Source organism: Priapulus caudatus, unplaced genomic scaffold (assembly GCF_000485595.1).
Source record: "Priapulus caudatus unplaced genomic scaffold, Priapulus_caudatus-5.0.1 Scaffold284, whole genome shotgun sequence".
Lineage (NCBI taxonomy): Eukaryota > Metazoa > Priapulida > Priapulimorpha > Priapulimorphida > Priapulidae > Priapulus > Priapulus caudatus.
The window spans coordinates 252518-275550 of NW_014577345.1; the positions used below are offsets into that span (position 1 = coordinate 252518).

Genomic DNA, 23033 nt, shown 5'->3' on the forward strand with positions numbered 1-23033 from the left:
CTCGACGTCCGCGAGGCATCCACCTTGCGTGCATAATGCTAATTATTGCACTCTAGTGCCGAATTTCGGCGAAAAAAAATGCCAAAAAAGGCCTTTTCTAGAGACGAAGTAGTGCAACGGTGAACAATTGCGGAGGCTTACTGTTATACGCCACCTATAACCACCAACGCTCCAAACACCCACCCACCCACCAACACACCGACGCATGACCCGAAGCCATGCTCCCTGGATGCTCCCATCCTCGCCTACATGTATAACTACCCGACGAGTGGGAGCATATATATATAAGAATGCGCTACGCGTATCCGTGCTGGCTTGACGCTGACGGCGTGCGGTCGTGGTAGCAGTGAGGGCTTCTCCGACGGCTGCCAAGACAGCAGCTGATCTCTCAGCTCCTGCCAGTAATATTGATTTCAGTCAATGCTGGCTTTACGCATTTGAATATGTAGCTAGCTGGCGGCTGGCTCGACGGCATCCGACAGTTTCCCCCGGTGTGTCGCCGCCATACGATCGCCTTCAGTCGGTTCGTGTAACACTCGGCACGGGCGCGTGTAACACTGCACGCGTGCGTGCGTGACGGCAGGGCACATTTTTCGCGAGTCACTCCGTCAGAGATGCACGCGTCGCAGTCGCCTCGTGCCATGGCCACGCGTGCGTGCGTATCACGTCGCCTATACCCTCCCGACCTTTAACACTCTACACGGGCGCGTGTAACACTGCACGCGTGCGTGTAACACTCACCACAGGCGCGTGTAACACTGCACGCGTGCGTGTAACACTCACCACGGGCGCGTGTAACACTCACCACGGGCGCGTGTGACACTGCACGCGTGCGTGTAACACTCACCACGGGCGCGTGTGACACTGCACGCGTGCGTGTAACACTCACCACGGGCGCGCGTGACACTGCACGCGTGCGTGTAACACTCACCACGGGCGCGCGTGTAGAGAGACGCTAAAAGGGAGAGAAAAAATTTCCCCCGAGAGGATCCCGAATGACGGGTTGAGGAAACCAGCAGGCTAGTAGTCAGCGACGGGGAGGGACGGAGATTTGTAAACGCACAGCCTGCTGTAGACGATACAACTTGTCACGCAGGAACTTCGACGCTCTCTCGATTGATTGTCTTCCTCTATGCGGACTCGCGGACATCATTTCCCCGCGTTTCATCGTGCTGGCTATGCCCGTCATTTGTTTATCATGTGCACAGTGCGGCATGATCATTATTCATTTATTGCTTTTGCGGACTAGACACGTACGGTACGCACTTCCCGCTATATATATATATATATATATATATATATACGAGATATAATGCGTTATTTCGTGTTATTGCTATAATGCGGAAATGAATACGCTATGGTATAAACGTAAGCGTACACGACCGCGGATGTAGCCGCGTGTTCTACGTCCGTACCGGTCACCCGTCCAGCTTCGGTTTGGAGACTTGTGGGCGCGGGCGAGCAGGCGCACGTGTGGTTATAGTACGTGCCACCGCGTGCCCCCCGCGTGCCACCGCTCACGCAACATAACCAGAGGAAATCTACCGCCCACCTATAGCTAGCTGACACACATCATGAATGACTATACACAGCTACTAGCTGTGTATAGTCATTCATGATGTCATCCATTCATATATTATCATTTGAATGTCCATTAAATATGACGTGTGCGCGCGTGCGTATGCGCTCCACTGAACTAGAACACAAACTATAGTGTTCTAGTTCAGTGATACGCGCACGTGTGCGCGTGCATGCGTAGGCGGCAGGCCTACGTAGGCCTACGTAAGTGCGCGCGTGAGTGAGTGCACGTGGTAATGCCTGATCTCTTTCTACGCCTTGTTTGACTCAGAATATTTCCTTTTCTAGTTCCTCATGCGTGTAAATCGATATATATTCCAGAAAAAATTTTGATCGATAGACCTATATAGCTAGGACTACCATGGAACTGCAGTTTCACGTGTCACACAGTTTTTATAATAAACACGTTTTGATTTCTTGAAGTTTTATTAAATATAAATAAATGAATAAATAAATAAAATATAATATTTTCTCTTTGTATGTGCGCTGTCAAGACTTTGTTCTAGCTGGTTGGCATAGATATCTACTATATAATATATATATAATATATATCAAGAGTACATAATAGGAGATTAATCTCCTATTATGTACATCTTGATATATATATATAATATATATATATACTTATATATATATACAAATATTATATACAATATATAGATACATATGGGCCGAATAGAAACAACCATAGCCATATCATATACATATAATGGCGCTATGGTTGTTTTTATTCGTAAGCTCATAAACCCTAGTAATGCAGCAGAATAGCGCTAATCCGGGGGGCGGGCGAGTCTATATTCAAGCCGGTACGGAGATTACCGGTACGCATATACTTTCCTAAATAATATTGATAATCGGCTGCAGATCAATAAATCAAGTATTCACAGACGAGTAGGTAGCTAAGACATGTGTCTATAGGTATTTAGAATTTTAGAAATTTAATCATCTGTAATTCACTAGCTTCCGCACGAATATATTTGGCATTTGCTAATATATTGACTAATCGTGCGTCAATAAACTCAATATTCACATATTCAAGCCGGTACGGGAGATCATTTGCATAATATATTCTAGATACCTATAATATATAGACACATGTCTTAGCTATACTTTCTGTGAATATTGAGTTTATTGACGCACGATTAGTCAATATATTAGCAAATATATGCGTATCGTAATCTCTCGTACCGGCTTGAATATATAGACACAATATAGATAAAATAAAAATAAAAATAAAAAACCCCAATCCGGAGTGACAAAACAAAAACAGCTCCAATGCACCATGGGATGTGTTGCTGTCATGGCGGTGGCCGACTGGAAATTGTATTAAATTTGCGTGTATTTCACGGATTTACCGATCCGTATCACCTAGAATAGATAACTTTTCACGAATCTAGATTGAAAAGATACTCAGAGATCATGTCTACCCACAGCAAAAGAAAGCACATCAAGGCAGTTTCACAGAAAGTGAAGTTGTTTAGAGCAAACGAGCCTCTACTAAGCGTTTTCATGTGGGGCGTAAACCATACGGTTAGTGATTGCTTTTTGAGTGTCTTGTTCGAGAATTATCTCACAGCAACTTGCGAAATGACATGTGCACTTTTTTTAAATACGCGTACAAAAGACCATATACTCGCATGCTAATTAAATACTGGTAAAAACGAATTTTTTTGTTCCTAGTCATTTAAAACACCCCATTCAAGTAGTGTTATAATCTGGATTCAACTGACAACTTTACAAAACTACAAACCTATTTCAATTTTAACAAGAGTTATATGGAAAATGCAGATTGCTATTGTAAACTACTTAGTTATTATGAATCGTAACCTAATTGGTTGTGTACATGCCTCTTATTCAGATAAGTGCCCTGAGTCATGTAAACATTCCAGTCATGTTGATGCCTGATGACTTCAAGGCATTCACAAAGACACGAGTGGATAATCACATGTTTAACAAGTAGGCCTATGCGTCACCCTAGCTCTAGTACTATAGTCCGCGTACAGTTGCCGCAGACCTGCCAGCACTTCCATAGCCAGCTGAATATCAATTCAGTAACATTAAATGCAGTTACTTTACCTATCTGTAGCTGATTGGAGCAAAGGAATTTGAGATAAACACTGGAAGTGAGTAATACTAATAGGGAAGTACGACATGCCAAAGGATGGAAAATTTGATGTTAATTTACTACCTTCGATCTACATGTGATTTATTATCATGTGTAACTCAGTGAACATGATTTCACAAGTTACTACAATCTCACCAATCGGCCTTCTCCCTTATAATTCTATACAAATTATTATATGTTATTCCCTCATAGGTAGACTAAGGCTAGTGAATTATCCTTATATTAGCATGTCACTTTCTTCTATTACTCCTGATAACATATTAAACATGAAGCATCTAGTGAACAGTTTTTAATTTTTTTTACCATTTACTGCCTTCAAAGGGAAAACATGCCAAGTCACTTCAAGGTGAAGGAGTATTGCCCTATTGTGTTCCGAAACTTACGAGAGCGCTTTAGTGTGGACGACACGGATTACATGGTGAGATGTAATAACTTGCTTATACAGGCTGTCAAAGTTTAATCTCTGATAGTCAGTTTGTTGGTTATATTGTTGGGTTTTAACTAATTTTTAATGACAGTTATGTCGGGGTTTTCCTTTGTTTATATTAAAAATCTGTCATATTTATTTTTCAGAATTCGCTAACAAAATCGCAACCTGTTTTGGCTAAGTATCAAGGAAGGAGTGGAGGCAGAATTCTTATATCCTATGATAATAAGTTTTTAATTACAACAAGTGGTCCAGAGGAAGTTGAGCAGATGCATCACATCTTGAAACAGTATCATCAGGTGCGTGTGTCTGAGATAACACATGTATATTGCACGTAATTAGAACTGTGATATCCCTTAAGACGTTAGGTGAAAAGTTATACATGTATAGCATTACTTTCACACTCATTCAGTGTAGAAAGAAAAGTAGTATAAAATTTCCAAATGTGTATGGAAAAGTTATAAACGTGTAATCATGCATGAGAAAGATGTTATTTGAACAAGCCTCTTAATCACTGCAAACATTCTTGACTATTTTATGATAAAATGAGATGACATATTTACAAACATTTTCCTTCCGGTCCGGTACACGCGATATAATATTGCATTTGTCGATTGTTAGGAATCGTAAAATTGTGCAATGACTTTTGTGTTCATCTTGTTTGACAGCATATAGTTGAGAATCATGGCCAGACGTTGCTACCACAGTATATGGGCATGTACAGGCTAACTGTGGAGGGAGGAGAGACCTATCTCATTATCAGCAAGAATGTCCTGAGCAAGAATTTACCAATACATAAAGTCTATGACCTAAAGGGATCGACAATCGACAGACAAGCTAGTGAAAAGGAAAAGGTTCGAGTACAAGTTTTAATTTCTATGCTAAATATTAAAAGTACGCTCTATTATGATAAATTTGAATGGAACTTGCCGGATATGATAATATCTTTTTTTACTCAGCATAGACTTAGTTATGATTATTGAGCCATATTTATGTACTATGTATTGTTGAGAATATATACCAAATCTGTTACTAATATGCCTAGTTTCAAAGTTTTCTTCATTTAATTCATAGGCAAAAGACCTTCCAGCGTATAAGGACAATGACTTTGTGGAAGAAGGTGTGAAACTGATCGTTGGTCCTGAAGCCAAGGAGAAGTTCATGGAAAAGTTGACCAGAGATGTTGGGGTGAGAAAATGTTACACTGTACCCTTAAATAAAATTGATTTGTAAGGAAAGTGATAAGTAAGTAAGAGTATTGTACAAAATGACTGAAAACAGGCCTATATGAAATGGAAACATAGAAGCTTTGTTACGTAACCGAGCAGGATATGTGATAACGATTGACCCAGTGAAGTAAAAAGTAATTTGTTTGTCAAAGTAGTCGTTAGACACTGGGGCATGGTCTGAAATTTAACATTAATTGCTTTCTGCACGTTAAGTATCATGCTATATATAGTAGGATATTAATCTCACTTCTTGATGTTAATAATATGATTGTAATGTTATGACTGGACACCAGGTGTGTAACAAACTGTTTACTTATGATATCACATTATAGTTTTTGACAAATCTCCACTTGATGGACTACTCCTTACTCGTTGGAATTCACGACTGCCAGACGGGACGTGATGCGGCAGACGCATTGCAGGTGTGTTTAGATTGTTGATGAATGTCAAACCGTCATGTTCACTATAGCAGTTACATAATGTATTAATTTAGCTTTTCTAGTCGGGAGCATGCTTCGTACTAATTGTCTTCGTATATATGTAGCTTGATTGCTATACATTCTGGAATTAAAAAAAGAAAAATACTGCCACAGGAGGAATACGAGAATGAGAATGGTACGGATGCCGAGGGCTCGGAATCTGACAACGGAGGACAGAAGCCAACTCCGCCCGGTACCCCTAGTCCAAAGACTGCCGTAGAGGTAGCACCCTTCGACTTTGACCTTGAGTTTCATCCAGAGGAAGATATCTATGGAATTCCCGGCACCGAGGAGGAAGGTAAGAGCGAGCGATATCGATGGGGTGTATGTCGGCCATCGGTAGAGGCGATGGCAACCTTCTTTGTCGTAGTGTAGGATGTTTGTTTTTCATTGGTGTAGATCACCTGGCATTACGTTGAGATTGGCAGGCTGCACTAACCAATGTATTCAGACTGTATGTTCTAATAATAGCAAGTCAGGGGCCCATTGTCAGAAACAAAATTAGTCTTAACATTGGTCTCAACATTGACTTTATCTCGTAGTCAGACTGCTGTACACTGCGTATGAGAAACTCATAACTTGACGATGTTTCTGTCGACAGTATATGAGAAAAGGTTGATGTTAAGACTAATTTCTGTTTCTGGCAACGGGCTCCAGGTGTGCCTTGTCCATTCCTCTATACTGCACTCTGCGCTCGGGATTCTTGCTTATAACAACGTCGACAATGTTCTTGTGATTTTTCTCGCAGACGGCAACCGCAAGGAGGTCTACTATCTGGCGCTGATACAGGTTCTGACCGAGTACAATGCCCAGAAGCGTACCGCCCACGCGATGAAGACGGTCAAGCACGGCACGAGGGCCGACATCTCAACGGTAGGACCTGAACAGTTCTCCCGCCGCCTTCTCGACTTTGTAGCAAAGGTCATAGAATGATGGCTGGACGTGGATGAAGGGACGAGAGGGGGTGGCGCAGCGTGTAGGCTCAAGGCTTGTGGCTAAGGCGCATGCGTGTAGACATTCCTGCAGGGGGTTCGGTTAGTGTTGTGACCCGCTCGCATTTAACACGATTGCAGGGCTAGGAACTTACAGGAAGGAATGTTTGGAAATAGTATGTGTGATTTTTTGTCCACCACTGCGCGTATCTATTATGCTGTATTTAGTGTACATGTTTCGATTTTCATTCGTGTGAACATAGATCTTACTTGCATTTAACTGACGACGTGTGCTACGTGTACTAATGATAACTATTTGCTAACTACCTCACGATTAGACCCGACTGTCTAACGTGTGACTTGAGTGTAGCAGTTTACGCTTTCCCAGTGGTAACCCAGAATGGGTTCTTCCTGAAAGCAGTGTGTGAGTTGTCGACATTGAATAGTTTAAGTATGTACATAAATGTTATTAGTGTTTATATTTTCTGTTAAAGGTGGTTTTAATGTGTGATTTCTGTGGCGTAACTGTTATGTGTATTCGTGGCAAGTGGTCTATATTTTATTGTTATTCTATCCGTTTTGTAGACTCCGTGCGTCAATTAAGTGAATTGTGATTTCCTTTTTAGCTCATCTGACATAGTCAGATGCAGCTTGTAGAATCGCTTGATCGTCCGTCCGTCCGGTCGTCCGGCCGTCCGGCCGTCCGTCAACAGTTGGGCACAAATCTTAACCGCTCGACGTACGGTCACGATATTCGGGTCGTTGGGGGGGATCGTCAAAACGAGTTGGGATGTCGAAGCTGGGGGTCAAAGGTCAAAGGTCAAGAGGTGTAAAAGAAGGGGGAACATTCACTCCTTAACTTAAGGTATAGGGAAGAAATGCAGAATTGCGGCACAAATCTAAACGGCTCGACCTAGGCTCGTGATAGTCGGTGTATAGCATCATGGTAGGAAAAGCCATCACTGTGCCGAAATTGGAGGTCACAGGTCAAAGGTCAATGGAGCACAGGGCAGATTTTAGACATTTTCTGATGACATGGTCTGACGGAGCGATTGGAAAACTTTTTTGTTTCAGCGGTGACCTATCATTTTTATGGCTTTATTGAAAGGACCATGAAATCTGCTTTCCACTGACGTGCGAAGAGTAAGTGTCTGATAACCTTTTGACCCTCAAGAGGAGGGTTAAACATGGATTTGTTGACTGTCTGTTAGAAAGAATTTGACTGCCGGGTTTGCTAGTAGAATCTATACATGCCTGGATGTATGAGGCTACAATGTCACAGTGAAATTTCAAAAGCTAAATTTGGTTAAAGAAGGTTTATGCTCCTTAAATCGTATAATTTATATGGCATTCTGTAGTGTCAGTATGTTACATGTAACGTATGCCACTGCCAGTGGCTACTGCCAGTGCATGTGTTGTGGTACTGTGGAGTTTTTGCCTTAATTGGTTGCAGGTGGCAGCTCTCTATTGCGCAGCCTGTAGGCTTGCGTAGGTAAATGGATGAGTGCTTACCTATTCTGTCTTGCAGATAGTTGTTGCTACTACATATGATGGGAGCTTCCATCTTTAATCTGAAGACACTTAAACGTACGCGCCATCTCGTGGCAACTTTCATAACGATCCCAACGAACATTCTTTTGAGAAGGTTCCTGATACCATCCCTGTGCATTCCACTGTTTCGGCGTGTATGTGAACACATTTGGGACTAACAGGGTTTACTAGAATCCCACCACTCCACCACAGAGTCACCGCAGTAGACGTTAGATGAGCGCTGTCGCTATGCGGCACTTGTTTTGTTTAAACTGACAGTTTCCATTTCATTATTATGAATTATAGGTAATTCATGTTACAACTGGCCTGAATCCGACTTAATGCTATCTTAAGTCTTAAGAATATGACGGTAACTAAGTAAAGACTCTAATGTTGTACGTGAGAGAGAGAAATGAATAACCTTGTGATTTTTTCGTGAGGTTGGTGTGCAGTAATTATAAGAGTAACAACAAGGTGGAATATCATTCTTGTTTCTGATTGCTAGGCAGAGATTATGGTGACAAGTATTTCTTCTCGCGACATTGCATTCCTTCTCCTATTTTGTTTCTTAAATATATACATATACGTTGTGTTTAATAGTAATCATTGTATATAAGTATTGTTGCTGTTGTGATTTGTATGTTATTGGATCAAAATTGGATAGCTGTGATGTTTGTGCAAGGTAATGTATAAGCGGTGATCATAATATAAGGTCTTGCGTGTCCTTATTTTATTTTGAGTGTCGATTTATTGATGTAAAACAGCATGGAGGTTTTGCAAGTTAAAGTACTTTTCCAATAAAGTCGGTTTTTAAAACCGATACATATTTCATGCTGATAATAAATATGCTATGGTTTAATCATAATTCACTTGTCTAGTTGTATAGATCTCTTGTCAGATATATCGACAATAGATTTAATAGTACAAATACCAGGCCTGAATCAGATTAATATTATAATAAAAATGGCTCAAGATTAATTTTATGGAAAATAATAATTTTTACAGGATTTAGCTAATAAACCAGATGTAACATATAAAATGGATTTAATAGCAAAATATATATATATACACAATTTCAGTTTAACAATCAACATAGTATATACCCATAGTATATAGTAGGTACTGAAAAATAACATTTCGAACGTTATAAAGGACCCACTTCTTTGGACTGCAAAATACTGATGGTGACAAGTCATGTCTAGCCTTTTTCCAAACATCCATCCATACTGGAGTTTGTACAAAGATTTAATGTACAAGGACTTACTGATATACATAGACAGGTTGAAGCTATTTGACTCGATTATCACCTATGGACTTACTTTGCAAGCCAGTGACTGTCACTTGATTTTTATCCTGGAATTTGCTAGACACATTCTATGAAAAATAAATTTCCTGTCTTCCAGGCAAGTGGTACTCTGTACACAACACAGACTAATGTGTTATTAAATGAAATATTTATCACATGATATCTATAGCCTTTTAAACTTTAATAGTTAAATATACTACCAGGAGAGAATGAAAATAAACTGTTTATATTCTCTCCTGATACAACAATCAACTCCTTAAACAAACAATGGCATAATCCAATGCAATGATATCCTTTGAACAAACTGGAAGACCTCACCCATATCTGACAACTGACACAGTCTGGGAAATCACCTTCATAACCTCATAAATATATTACAATTAATTTATGCATAACAAACTTGTCAACTGTATTCACTCCCTGGCAAATTAAGCACAACCAGCCCAAAGTGGCATATTCCGTACATAGCTGAGAAAGAAAAGTTAACTTGAGTTTCTCATGGGTAAACATCTTACTCTAGGAGTTAATTTTATTGCTTTTATTTGACACCGTTCTTCCGTGCTTCAAGCGAAGAAGCTCCAGACGTGGAATGCGATCACAGGTGTGACGAGGGCTGTTAAGAGCGAGGAGAGTAGATTTACGCTGTGATTGTCCAGCAGGGGGCATCCACTGACGTGATGCACACTGTCACCAGGGCGCTCCACCATACATTGCCGCACCGTGCAGTAACCTAGAAAAGAGCGACACAGTTACAATATCACCTGAGGGATTGAAGATTTGATGCATCATAATAATACTTCAGCACTGGCTTTGCACGTGTAGAAAATTGCCTTGTAGCTGGATTTAGATTTTTCTCGTTAAAATTTGCTACAGACACCACTGAAAATCACACGACGATGCCTTGATATCAGTAATTAGTGATAAAAGTAAACGAATATATTCGCGATGTGCACGTTATCTGTCTGTATCTCTGCCTGAGCACACGTCCGTCTAGCCAACTGTCAAAAATAGCCATACAAACCTAAATCCTGAAATTAATGACAGCACGTCCGAACGACCGCGTACCACATGCCAACGTCTCACGACAGTAACCTCAACGCTAATAGAGAAAACGACAACCGGACGCAGGTTGGACAGAAAGTCGACCTGTCCAAGTTCCAAATTCCAGACCGAGTTCCAGTCGCATGAAATCAACACGATATGACCGCATACCATTTCGTAATTAACAACAACGGTAACCTCAAGCCTTAGAAAATGATAATCAGACTCGGGTTTGACAAACGCGATCCGCGCGGCCCGGCAGCCGCGCCCTCACCCGAGAACTGGCACGTCGCTCCCAGCAGGGAGTCGATGACGGAGCCGAGCAGACCGGCGATGGTGCCGACGATGAGGAGCGGCCATTGCGGACAGCTCGCCGCCACCAGGTCGCGCGGCAGCATGAGCAGCTCCGCCGCGTAGTAGCCGACCGCGACGATGAATCCTCCCAGCGCGCTCGCCAGCAGCCCGACGACGGACACCGCTCCGTTCGTTCCTGCAGCAGACAGCGCAGCGCCCCCTGACGACCAACTATTCGCTGTTTGACGGCTAGCCGAACAAATGCCATTTCTTACAGTTTTTTACTGTCGGTTAGCTGTTATTTATCTATGAGATGATATATCATGTCCGCACGGAAATGTCTTAACCATAAATTTAGAGAGACATTGCAAATATCTATTCCTGTTTTTACGAATCAACTGACAGCTTCAGCTAGAAAATTAGTATCACCAGTTTCTGTTTTTTTCCAGCATAATATGCCTATCAAAAAACTTAAATTCTAGACATGAAGTTTTGAATGCGATTAATGACTGCTATGTGTCAAAATTAACGTCATTAAATTCATACAGGGAACAGACGAACGGTACCTGTAGGGACACATTCGAGTGTCGTTATGAGCCGGGGATGTGAGTTGCCAATGACGGTTCCTAATTCGGATGCCAGAGTGTCGCCACAGCAACATGCCAGTGCTCCCAGCACACCGACTGATAGCCAGGACGCATTGTAATCATGAGCAAAATCAATGATGGTCTCACTGCAGCCATGATCAATGATGTATAGAATTGCGAGTTCGGTAGCCACTCCACCGTTACATATAACTTGAACCCAGTCTCTTTGTCCACCTGAAATTACAGTGAAAGTGCAAATTCTACGTTCTGCAATGCTTACTTGATATTATCTTGAAAAAATAGTTAAACATTTATTAAGTATAATTGATATAGTGTCACTCGGGGTTATGACAGAAAATGATACCTGATCCAACTGATGATTTATGGATATGTGCATCTTTCTGACATTTAGAATGACAGTTAGCAATGAAATTAATAGAATTTTGGTTCTTTACTACTAATGATATTATCTAACTGCATTTATAAAATTCAATAAAAAATTCAATGAGGGCAAGTTAGAGCTGATTGATTCCATGTCTACGACCACAGCTAGATGCATGATATGTACTGATCTCTGTATGTAATGATCTGTGTAAGCTGCCAGGATTCACTAAGTAAGTCACTCATGACTCGACAGACCATGCTAGTAGGAAACAAATCGGTTACAGGCTGAACGAGATGTAAAATTCGCATGGTTTTCAAACAGAAAAGTTCTGTAGCGAGATGCTAAGGATTGATTGCACATCCATGACCATTCATCTTGCCTCGCAATGACCTATCTGTTTCTGGGATTCATATTCACCTTCCTTGAAGGCATCATCCATTCTGCGCTTGCGTGCCGACCTGAATACTGTCGCTCGTGATCCGACCAAAAAGAATACCGCCATCGACACGAAGAAGCAGAAGCTGCTTATCATCATGACTATGCCAACCAGCAAACCTGTAATGAAATACTTGGGGTCAAAGTCTGAAAATTTATTGCAGATACACTTCAGTGGATGCACCTATTAGGATAGATGTAGAGAAAATTGGGGAGCTATGTATAGAGCTGGCACGAGATGTCCTTATAAAGTTATATAGTATAATTATTTTCTACTGGCTCACTGAAAACCTTTAATTAATTTCACCTAATTTTGCAGTTTTAATTTTATACTTTAGTTAAATGTACCTGCAATAACGCCGCTCTTTGACAGGCTCCCTCGCTGCATTGCACGCACGACAAACAGTAATGGCACTAAAGCAGACATCAACCATCTGATCGGCGAGATAGGCTTCCAATCACCTGATTAAACATAAATTGCACCACTGACTCAAGCTTACAACTGTCAAGCTGTACTCAAGCTGTCACAACTGTCTTCTCGTTGTCATGTAGGGAAGCAGCATCTGTCCGAAATTTTTTATGGTGGCTCTAGTGTTCCTGTTTCCATGTTCACCTTGATATTATAGTACATTAAAAAAGTCAATACCTATATAAATATAAAGTAAAAAAAACCTTTTTAGCAATTTTTTCCAATAAAAATATACCGTATGTAACAGGATTTTCCCAATATGCAGGTTGATTTCCCAACCTGCAGATGCGCTTATATTCTTAGTTTGTGCAAGATTCCACGTCTGGGTACAGTCAATATATGCACTAATCATTACACCGTACTACTAGTACAAGTAAGACACAACAACAACACACTAAGTTTGTTCATTAATGACATTATTTGTTGTAAGGAAATGATTGATAATTAACTAATAACTTACTTGCCGGTCCATAGTACGTATCAAAAGCCGTATTTAAAACCCAACACCCAAGTGAAAGTGGCATTATCATTGTAAGCAGTGCGGCCAAGAAAATTCCCTTAATATTTTCACTCGGTTGAACCATCATCATAATAATAATATACGCAAGATATTACATTTGCCAATTTTGTAGGGGGCAGCCATTTATAGATAAAGCGCCCCCAAGCGGTAGGATCTATATTGTAGGTGTTGGCAGATATGTAATTCCGCATTAAATTTTTCTATACGTAGCAGATTATATACTGTTAGCGTGACATAAGAGTTATTACTATTCTCAGTGTACATATTGTTTAAAACTTGGTGCAAATGTTGCAAGGAGAAAATGTTACAAACATTTTCTGTGCTATATTACGCGCGGAGTTATTTTCACTGTTGTGCGCCACGCCTCTGCCATCTTTCTATTTTGCAGCCGGTGAAAATATATCTTTACCAAGCGTAATTTTTGAAGCAGTTTGACAAAGAACCAATTAACCATGGATGAGGAATACGACGTCATCGTTTTGGGAACAGGACTGAAGGTATGTTATGCAATGCGTAATTAAGTTTTTGTTAGTAATGACATTGCTAGTAATGCCACACACCCTCTCATGTGGAAAATTTATTTCCTTATGTCCAAAGCAACACAGTGACAGTCACTACAGCTGAAGGGGTCGTTGTCGTATAGGGTACGTACCCTAGATACAATAGTGTAACCCAAACACAGGATAGGGTTACAACGCGAGCCTATCCTTTTGGGCTCCTTTTGTGTGGAGGAACCCCTGAGTGAATCACTCGGGGCGGTTTGCTGGTGCGTTTTCAGAGACTATAACTATAAGTATAACTTCCAAACTGGGTTTATTCTCAACACGAACCTTTCTCTGCTATCCTGGAACTTACTATGTATCACAATACTCTGTATTAAACTAATATAACGTGTTACAAAAATTCGAAGCGACGAGCGGCGATTCTTCCAGCGCCATTTCTGTTGACCTGTGGCGTACGCATTCCCAATGCGCATAGAGTTCGGCTAACTTCGTCATGACGTCACGACTAACAGCAGGCATCCAATGATACATTCAATCTTGGAGTCAAAGTTAGCCGAACGCTATGCGTATTGGGAATGCGTACGTCACAGGTCAACATAAATGGCGCTGGAAGAATCGCCGCTCGTCGCTTCGAATTTTTGGAACACGTTATATTAGTTTAATACAGAGTATTGTGATACATAGTAAGTTCTAGGATAGCGGAGAAAGGTTCGTGTTGAGAATAAACCCAGTTTGGAAGTTATAGTCTCTGAAAACGCACCAGCAAACCACCCTGAGTGATTCACTCAGGGGTTCCTCCACACAAAAGGATAGGCTTGCGTTGTAACCCTATCCTGTGTTTGGGTTACATTATTGTATCTAAGACTAAGGGTACCCTAACCCTAACCCTAACCATATCAGATAGTTACCTCGGGTACATATATGTAGTACCCTATACGACAACGACCCTTTGTGCGTGACTACACGTACACCACCGACACCGTGCACAAACTCACCAACGGTCGAGCAGGCCTGCCCAGTTCAGTTGCCTGAGTTGGAAAGCAACAGTGACAAGTAATAAGCTGCTTGCTTCGTTTAAAACTATTACATGCACAAATACAGTGTCAGTATACACGACCAAGTTCCTCAATCGTTGCATATGTTTTCAGCTCAGTGTTGAACAATCTCACATAATCCTACAAAAAAATGTGTTTCTCCGTGGCAATGTAATTGGGATGTAATTATTGGTTAACGCATGATTACTGGTGGTGCACTGCATTCTGTGTTAACTGCACTCCACTTACGAGCTCAAAAAGGAGCACCCAGCACTCCAGGTATGGTAAAGTGAACACTGGTAAAGTGCCTGTAGGGATTATCAGATATATGCCTCTAATTACTCCAATTCTGTCTACGATGGTCTTTGCTCTTTCCTCCCCTCTCTGACTTTCTCTTTATGTTCGTATAAGTCGCGCCTCGGTTTATGCTTGGTGGGGGAATGCGGTATCAGCTCGCGTCGCTCGTAATCGTAGATAAAAAGATGATCTAAGCGTACAAGTAAAAAATAGCAACAGTATCTCGCGCGGGCATTGATTCGTGCCACTGAGCTAATCTCATGCCCATCCTTCCAGTAGCAGTTCTCCCCTTGCCTTGAGTGCATGCCGAGCTGTCGTGCCTTCAAAGCTGAAGCTAATTTGCAACATTCCATTAATCCCCCGACATGCCTTAATTGCCTAATCAATGTGATAATCTGCAGCTGTGTTTACATTTGACAATCCCAACACAGCTATGCTGTGTTTTTCACAGCTTGATGTAAGTCTCCGAACTGATCAAGTTTTACCTGTGTATTGAGGCCGCTTACCTGTGTATTGGGGCCGCTTACCTGTGTATTGGGGCCGCTTACCTGTGTATTGGGGCCGCTTACCTGTGTATTGGGGCCCGCTTATTTGTTGACGCGCGTAATTGACTCCAGTTGGTACAACTCCCTTCTGCTGGCCCTTCCCCCATCCGTCCATAAATTACATGCCTTCTGTAATTGCTTGGCAGAACCTTGTGATTTTCCATTACGTCATGCTAGTTTCTAATTAACAAAGTGTAGAGTGCGCATACCGGTTTATCGCGCAATCAGCAGCAGAGAGCGAGAATCGTGTGAGATCAATAAGTAACTAACAACAAGGAATCAACAGTGAAATTTCAATCATTCCATATATTGTTAAAAGTAACGATGTACGAGTGTTCTAAGTCAATAGTTGGTGCTGGTTCTGGGTGAAATGTTGTTCTAAGGCATGGTAGTCGTATTGTAGACACTTGCTGTCATGCAAGCAATACTGGTATGTATCGCAATCGTCAGAGAAATTCATCTAAATGGAGACTGTAGGAGCCAATCTCATGGGGGAGAGTTCCACCTGGTCAGAGGATTTGGAAGGAGTGACATTACACATTAACCGCATCAGTAACCCAGTGCCAACCCTGATATAGAATCCTGATGGAAACTCTAGATCTGAGGCCATTAGCTTTCTTGTTATCCACCAGAATGAGTGTTTGTGTCACCCATTGTCGAGTCATACTGTTGTTCCTACTGTATTCTCAGTGTAATTAAGCTTCTAAATGAAGTACTGTACAATGTGTGGTACTGATCTTAGGGTTGTCTACTAAACATGTGTTATTAGGCCACAATTAAAAAAATCTTTGTTTGCCCTCACCTGACCCAGACTGAAAAGTTTGGGTAGGTAGGTAGGCTTTTTAAAGTTTTTTTTTTACAAATTCAGCATGGTGTCTACATGCTCGGGTGTGCTTGTGTGGAGATACCTTTTATGTTGAATGTTTGTTTTGCTTGGTACATATAATGTATTGCCTACAGATTTATATAATGTACACATTGTACAGTGATAAAATTTGTAAAAAAAAAAGAATGGGAAAGATCAATAAAATTGTTTGAGTCGGCCTTTTTTTGGCGGGTCGGTCGGGTGAGGGCAAACAAACACTATTTTTATTATGGCCTTACATCTCACCATGATAGTATCTGCTTATTTTCAGGAATGTATCCTATCAGGAATGATGTCTGTTAGTGGAAAGAAGGTGCTGCACATGGATAGGAATAAATACTATGGAGGGGAGAGTGCTTCTCTCACTCCCCTAGAAGAAGTGAGTGATGACAGTTTTAAAGGATGATTGCTATTACAAATTTCATTGTTTTTTTAAAATTATTAAATTTTTTTATTAAATTTTATTGCAAGCTTGTGTGTGTGTGCGTGCGTGCGTGCGTGCGTGCGTGCGTGCGTGCGTGCGTGCGGATGCGTGCGTGCATGCATGACTGTTTAATGTAAAGGCAGTGTTATTTGGTTGTCTATGGATTTCATAGGGTTCCTTGTGATGCTGTCCTATGTCTTACTCATTGTATTTGGCATTCGTGACAGTGTACACTTGGTTTAGCTATGAAACTGACATTAACATAAGAATATTGATTATTTTCGTTCTAGTTGTACACTCATTTTGGCAATGCCACTGGGCCAAAGGAGACCATGGGTAGAGGCAGGGATTGGAATGTGGATTTGATACCAAAGTTTCTCATGGCTAATGGTAGGTCACTGTCACCTAGAAATCTTGTCCTTGGACCTTTAAGTTGTAGTCTGGCAAAGTGAAAGTGTTAGGAATGAATATGATCAAAGAATTGAAATCGGAGTGCCTACATAATATGCACACACTGTTCTAGACCAAGTTAATTTGCATTGAAACTGTTGTGTGGTAGCATGTAAACCAATAGCTAAAAAGGAGACCTGTTTGACATATCACTCGTAATTATATACTTGTGTGAGAACCGTATTTGTAATTTGGATGTAATTTTGCAAAGATTGCGTCTGCAAAACCTGAATGCTGACTCATATTCTGTTTGTACAGGACAGCTAGTAAAGTTGCTAATCCACACCGGTGTGACCCGATATCTAGAGTTCAAGTCTGTAGACGGTAGCTACGTGTACAAGCAGGGAAATCACGTGCATAAAGTACCAGCCAACGAGAAGGAAGCACTGTCTACTAGTAGGTTCACCTTTCTTCATTTATCTCATTAGCATGTAAATTTACTGTCTTGTGACATCTTGTGCTCTCACAGTTTTTGCACGTTGCGAGGATAGCATTGATTGGACCAAATCACACATTGACAGCTAGAACTGTCGTCTAACGAGGAAGAGGAAATGCAGGTTTCGATGACTTTGTCATGCACTCAGTTTAATAATTTTTGAGAATTGCTCGGTTGCAGCTGCACATTTCGCTTTTCCAGTTTCCGAAACCTGTCAGTTATAACTTGAGCGCGGCAAGCGTCTTCTTTATGATTAAACGTAACGATCGCATCGATCGTTTACCGCTGCATCGCGCCGCAATAAGCCGATTCCCCGATAAACCAATAAGTCGGGTTTATTTTCGGTGAACGTCAATTATAACAATTATTCGGTAACGTCGTTATCAACGTCACGGTGACGACAAGTGACGGTGACGATGAGTAACGATGACGAGCGAGGGTGACGACGAGCGACGGTGACGACGAGTGACGGTGATGACGAGTGACGGTGACGACGAGTGACGGTGATGACGAGTGACGGGGGTAACGACAGCGCGGGTGACGACGAGCGACGGTGACGACAAAGCGAGGGTGACGACGAGCGACGGTGAACGACAAGCGAGGGTGACGACGACGACGGTGACGACGAGCGGCCGCGTGGACGACAAGCGACTGGTGAACGCCGAGACGACGGCGATGACGAGCGACGGTGACGACGAGTGACGACGAGCGACTGGTGAGGCGACGAGCGATCGGTGAACGACAAAGCGACGGTGGACGCGAGCCGACGGTGGACGACGAGCGACGGTGACGAACGAAGCGACGCGGTGACGACAAGCGACGTGACGAACGACGACGGCGATGACGAGCGACGGTGTGACGACGAGTGACGACGAGCGACTTTTTTGACGACGAGCGACGGTGACGACCCAGCGACGGTGACGACCGAGCGACGGATGACGACGAGCGACGGTGACGACGAGCGATGGTGACGGACGAGGCGATCGGTGACGACGAGCGACCGGTGACGATCGAGTGACCGACGTACGAGTGAGGGCTGACGACAGCGACGGTGATCGAAACGAGCGACGGTGAACACGACTGAGCGATGGGGTGGGGACGACGAGCGACGGTGGATCGACGAGTGACGACGACGAGGTGAGGGTGACGACGGAGCGACGGTGACGACGGCGACGGTGACGACGAAGCGAGGGTGACGAGCACGAGCGGGGTGACGACGAGCGCCGGTGACGACGAGCGATCGGCGATGACGAGTGAGGGTGCATGACGAGTGACGACGAGCCGACGGTGACGACGAGGCCGACAGGTGACACGACGTGAGGGTGATCGACGAGCGGGGGACGACGACGCGACCGGTACGACGAGTGAGGGGTGACCGACGAGCGAGGGCTGACAAGGCGAGTGAGGGTGACGACCGAGCGAGGGTGACGATGATGAGCGAGGGTGACGATGAGCCGACGATGACAACGAGCGACGGCGAGTGACGGTGACGACGAGACGAGGTTGAGACGGTACCGACGACGGACCGACGGCGAGCGGTCGAGTGACGGTGACGACGAGCGAGGCTCGCCAATTGTCTCGTTCGCGTTTTCTCTTCCTTACACCGTCCTTCTACGCGCTGAGGTCTTCTTCTCTCTGTGTCCGCAGGCCTGATGGGTATGTTCGAGAAGAGGCGGTTCCGCAAGTTCCTCATCTTCGTGCAGGAGTACGACGTGGAGAACCCGGCGACGCACCAGGGAGTCGACGTGTGGAAGAGACGAGTGACAGGGAGGCTGTACGAGAAGTTCGGCCTCGACCAGAACACGGCCGAGTTCACGGGACACGCGCTCGGGCTGCACCGCGACGACACGTACGTATCTTCTGGCCCGTCGCGCTTGGGAGGGGCCACGCCTAGGACTTCTTGTGTGATAAGAGCTCTTACCAGACATCTGTAAGATATCTCATCACTGCTTGCATTCACGCTTCGTCGGACACACAGAGGAGGCGTACTGGGGATTTATGTAATGAGAGCACTTACAGGAATGTTATAGATTATGTTGATGTCCTATCTAATGTTCTAATCTTTCAATAAATGTTTTAGGAAGTGAAAGGGAATGAATAGAGCTGGGAAGTGAAATCGAAAAGGGAGAGAGTGAGCTGGGTGGGTGGGTAGCTGTAAAGAAGGGGGAGCGCAAGCAAGAGAGAGAGATAGATGAGAAAGGGGGGGAGACGTGACAGGGAGGAGAGGAGGATGGTCGCGGCGATGACCAGGAGAGGCTAGGAGAGGGACGAGGAAGGAGAGATGATTAGATGAGCCGAGTAGAGAGAAGATAGATCAGGAGTGGGATAGAAGGATAGAGAGGAGGCAGACAGGAGGAGGAGAGAGCAGAAGACAGGAGAGGAGAGAGAGGGAGGAGAGGAGAGAGATTAGATAGAGAGAAGTGAACGAAGAGCAGATGAGAGAGATAGGATAGATAGAGGACAGACGAAGAGAGAGGGATGAGGAGCGAGAGAGTGAAGGCGCAGAGAGAGAGAGAGAGAGCAGAGAGCAGAATAAGGGAGAGGAAGCAGAGAGCAGAAAGGGAGGGAGAGAGAGGAAGAAGTAAAGCGACAGGAGAGAGGGAGAGAGAGAGATAGAGGAGAAGACGAGCAAGAAGAAGAGAGAGCGGACCAGTGAAGGTAGGGAAACACGCAGTATGCGGTTTCTCATCGCGCGATGGCGTTGCCTGCAGGCTGACCATCAGCAACCGTGTGGACCGGAGAGCCGATTAAGTTCGCGCAATCGCAAGCCTGTGCAGCAGCTGGATCTCGCTCATGCGTCCGCTACGGCCAGGGAGCCCCTACCTGCATTCGCGCCCGCTCTACCCCTCGGCGAACTGCTCAGGTTTGCTGCCAGGTGAGATCGCCCCCCCTACGCCTCGGTGTGTTCCGCGTGGCGTGGGTCGTCACGCGGCTTTGTTGTCACGAGGTGGAGATCCGGCCGCGCTGCCCCGCTCTTCTACGCTGTCCTGTGTGCGGCGTAGGTACGTCACGCAGTTCTTGTCACCAGGGTGAGATCCCCGCCCTGCTCTCTCGCTACGTGTCCGCGTGCGGCGTAGGTACGATCAGTTGGTTGCGTTGTCACGCAGGTTAGCATTCGCCCGCCCCTGCTCGCTCTCTACCTGTGTGTGTATGCGGTAGGTAACGCTCGCGCGGTTGTTGGTCACCAGCTGAGATCCCCCGCCCCTGCTCTCTGCCTCACGTGTCCGCTGCGGCGTAGTACCGTCACGTGGTTGTTGTCACCAGGTGAGATTGCCCGCGCGCCCCTGCTCCTCTCCCTACCTGGTGTGTGTAGCGTTAGGTACGTCACGCGGTTTGTTGTCACCAGGTGAGATCGCTCGCCCCTCGCTCTCTCCTACTGTCGCGGTGCGGGCGTAGTAGCGTCACGGCGTTGTTGCACCAGGTGAGATTGCGCGCCCCTGGCTCTCTCCTATTGTGTTGTGGTAGCGTAGGTAGTCATCGTGCGGTTGGTTATCCACCAGGTTGATGATCGCCGCGCCCTGCTCTCTCCTACCTGTGTGTGTAGCCGTAGCGTACGGTCAGCGCGGTTGTTGTGCACTAGGTGAGGATCCCCGCCGCTCTCTCCTACCTGTTGTGTGTAGCGTATGTACGTCCGTGGTTGTTGGTCACCAGGTAAGAACTCCCCCCCGCCCCCTGCTCTCTCCTACTGTGTGTGTAGCGGTAGTTACGCCACGCTGGTTTGTTGTCACCCAGGTGAGATCGCCCCGCCGCCTTGCTCTCCTCCTACGCTGTGTGTGTAGCGTAGGTCTCAGCGGCGGTTGTTGTCAACCAAGGTGAAGATCGCCCGCCCCTGCTCTCTCCCTACCTGTGTGTGTAGCGTAGGTACGTCCGCGGTTGTCTGTCACCAGGTAAGCATGCCGCCCCTGCTCTCTCCTACCTGTGTTGTAGCGTAGGTACGTCGGCGTGGTTGTTGTCACCAAAGGTGAGATCGCCTGCCCCGCTCTCTCCTACCTGTGGTGTGTAGCGTAGGTACGGTCACGCGTTGTTGTCACGCAGGTGAGATCGCCCGACGCCGATTATGACCGTGGGCCCCTGCTCTCTCCTACCTGTCCGCTGTGCGGCGTAGGTGACGTCACGCGGTTGTTTGTCACCAAGGTAAGGATCGGCCCGCCCCTGCTCTCTCCTACCTGTGTGTGGTAAGCGTAGGACGTCACGTGGTTGTTGTCACCAGGTACGACATCGCCCCGCCCTCGCTCCTCACCACTACTGTGGTGGGTGTAGCGTAGGTCGTCAGACGAGTGTGTTGTCACCAAGTGAGATCCCTCCGCCGCCTGGCTACTTCCTACCTGTGTGTGTAGCGTAGGTCGTCACGCGTTGAGTGTGATCCCACCAGGTCACGATGCACGCCCGCCTCCTTTGCTCTCCTGCCTACCTGTGCCGCTGGTGCGGCGTAGGTGAACGTTCACCGTGGTTGGTCGTGTCCACTCCGAGCGTAGAAGAGATCCCCCGCCCCTGCTCTCGTCCTAACCTGTCCGGTGCGTACGGCGTAGTTACGTCACGTGTTGTTGTCACCCAGGTGAGTCCCCCGCCCCTGCTCTTGCCTACCCTGTCCGCGGTGCGGCGTAGGTACGTCCACGTGGTTGTTGGTCGACAGGTAAGCCTCGCGCCGCGCCCCTTGCTCTCTCCTACCTGCTGTGTGTCGCGTAGGGGTGACGTCACGCGGTTTGTCTGTCACCAGGTAAGGATCGCCCGCCCCTGCTCTCTCCTACCTGTGTGGGTAGCGTAGGTCCGTCAACGTGGTTGTGTGTCCACCAGGTTGAGGGATCGCCTGCCCTGCTCTCTCCTAACTGTCCGCGTGCGGCGTAGGTAGTCACGCGTGTTGTCACACAGCTGAGATCGCGCCGCCCGCTGCTTCTCCGACCGTGTCCGCGTGCGGCGTAGGTACGTCACGCGGTTGTTGTCCACGCAGCCTGAGAGTCGCCCGCCCTGCTCTCTTCCTACTGTCCGCCGTGCGGCGTAGGTTACGTACCGCTTTGTGGGGTTTTCCTGGTAGTCGTGTCGAGTACTGATATATTAAAGGCATAATTCGACCATCGGATGTATGCAATTTTAACGAATGCTACAGTACCTTGGCACCTTGGTAGTTATAAGTACATTACCTTA

The 23033-nt window shown here is 45.1% G+C and overlaps 3 protein-coding genes across 4 annotated transcripts in view; 2 read left to right on the forward strand and 1 right to left on the reverse strand.

The window, feature by feature from the left end:
- Nucleotides 1–2875: 2875 nt before the first annotated feature.
- On the forward strand, nt 2876–7388 carry LOC106808536 (phosphatidylinositol 5-phosphate 4-kinase type-2 alpha-like). 2 transcript variants are annotated; one of them, XM_014811296.1, is made up of 9 exons: nt 2876–3108; nt 3437–3534; nt 4025–4121; nt 4277–4429; nt 4799–4984; nt 5205–5318; nt 5692–5781; nt 5953–6136; nt 6587–7388. In XM_014811296.1, exons 1-9 carry the CDS (start codon nt 2998–3000, stop codon nt 6769–6771), a joined length of 1218 nt encoding a protein of 405 aa, XP_014666782.1. In that variant the 5' UTR covers nt 2876–2997; the 3' UTR covers nt 6772–7388. The 2 variants fall into 2 exon arrangements, with proteins under 2 accessions (XP_014666782.1, XP_014666783.1); XM_014811297.1 differs by lacking the exons at nt 2876–3108; nt 3437–3534 and adding an exon at nt 3561–3701.
- A 1939-nt stretch (nt 7389–9327) lies between these two features.
- On the reverse strand, nt 9328–13465 carry LOC106808537 (transmembrane protein 19-like). The gene is made up of 6 exons (XM_014811298.1): nt 13278–13465; nt 12697–12810; nt 12331–12468; nt 11508–11762; nt 10922–11137; nt 9328–10336 (listed from the first exon to the last, which is right to left on the reverse strand). Exons 1-6 carry the CDS (start codon nt 13405–13407, stop codon nt 10170–10172), a joined length of 1020 nt encoding a protein of 339 aa, XP_014666784.1. The 5' UTR covers nt 13408–13465; the 3' UTR covers nt 9328–10169.
- Nucleotides 13466–20731: 7266 nt separating this feature from the next.
- LOC106808538 (rab GDP dissociation inhibitor alpha-like) overlaps nt 20732–23033 on the forward strand; it is an 18165-nt gene continuing 15863 nt past the window's right edge. Inside the window, exon 1 of the mRNA XM_014811299.1 lies at nt 20732–20766. The gene's annotated coding sequence lies outside the window, so the exon portion shown is untranslated. The remainder of the gene's footprint in view (nt 20767–23033) is intronic.

Bases quoted from the DNA above. Each gene is read 5' to 3' on its own strand.
- LOC106808537 (XM_014811298.1), bottom strand. From the start codon at position 13,407: ATGATGATGGTTCAACCGAGTGAAAATATTAAGGGAATTTTCTTGGCC. The intron at 12,469-12,696 runs GTACATTTAACT...ATTTCATTACAG, and splicing joins AAAGAGCGGCGTTATTGCAG to GTTTGCTGGTTGGCATAGTC. The intron at 10,337-10,921 runs GTGAGGGCGCGG...GCTCTTTTCTAG, and splicing joins AGCGACGTGCCAGTTCTCGG to GTTACTGCACGGTGCGGCAA.
- LOC106808536 (XM_014811296.1), top strand. From the start codon at position 2,998: ATGTCTACCCACAGCAAAAGAAAGCACATCAAGGCAGTTTCACAGAAA. The intron at 3,109-3,436 runs GTTAGTGATTGC...CCTCTTATTCAG, and splicing joins TGTGGGGCGTAAACCATACG to ATAAGTGCCCTGAGTCATGT. The intron at 4,122-4,276 runs GTGAGATGTAAT...TTTATTTTTCAG, and splicing joins TGGACGACACGGATTACATG to AATTCGCTAACAAAATCGCA.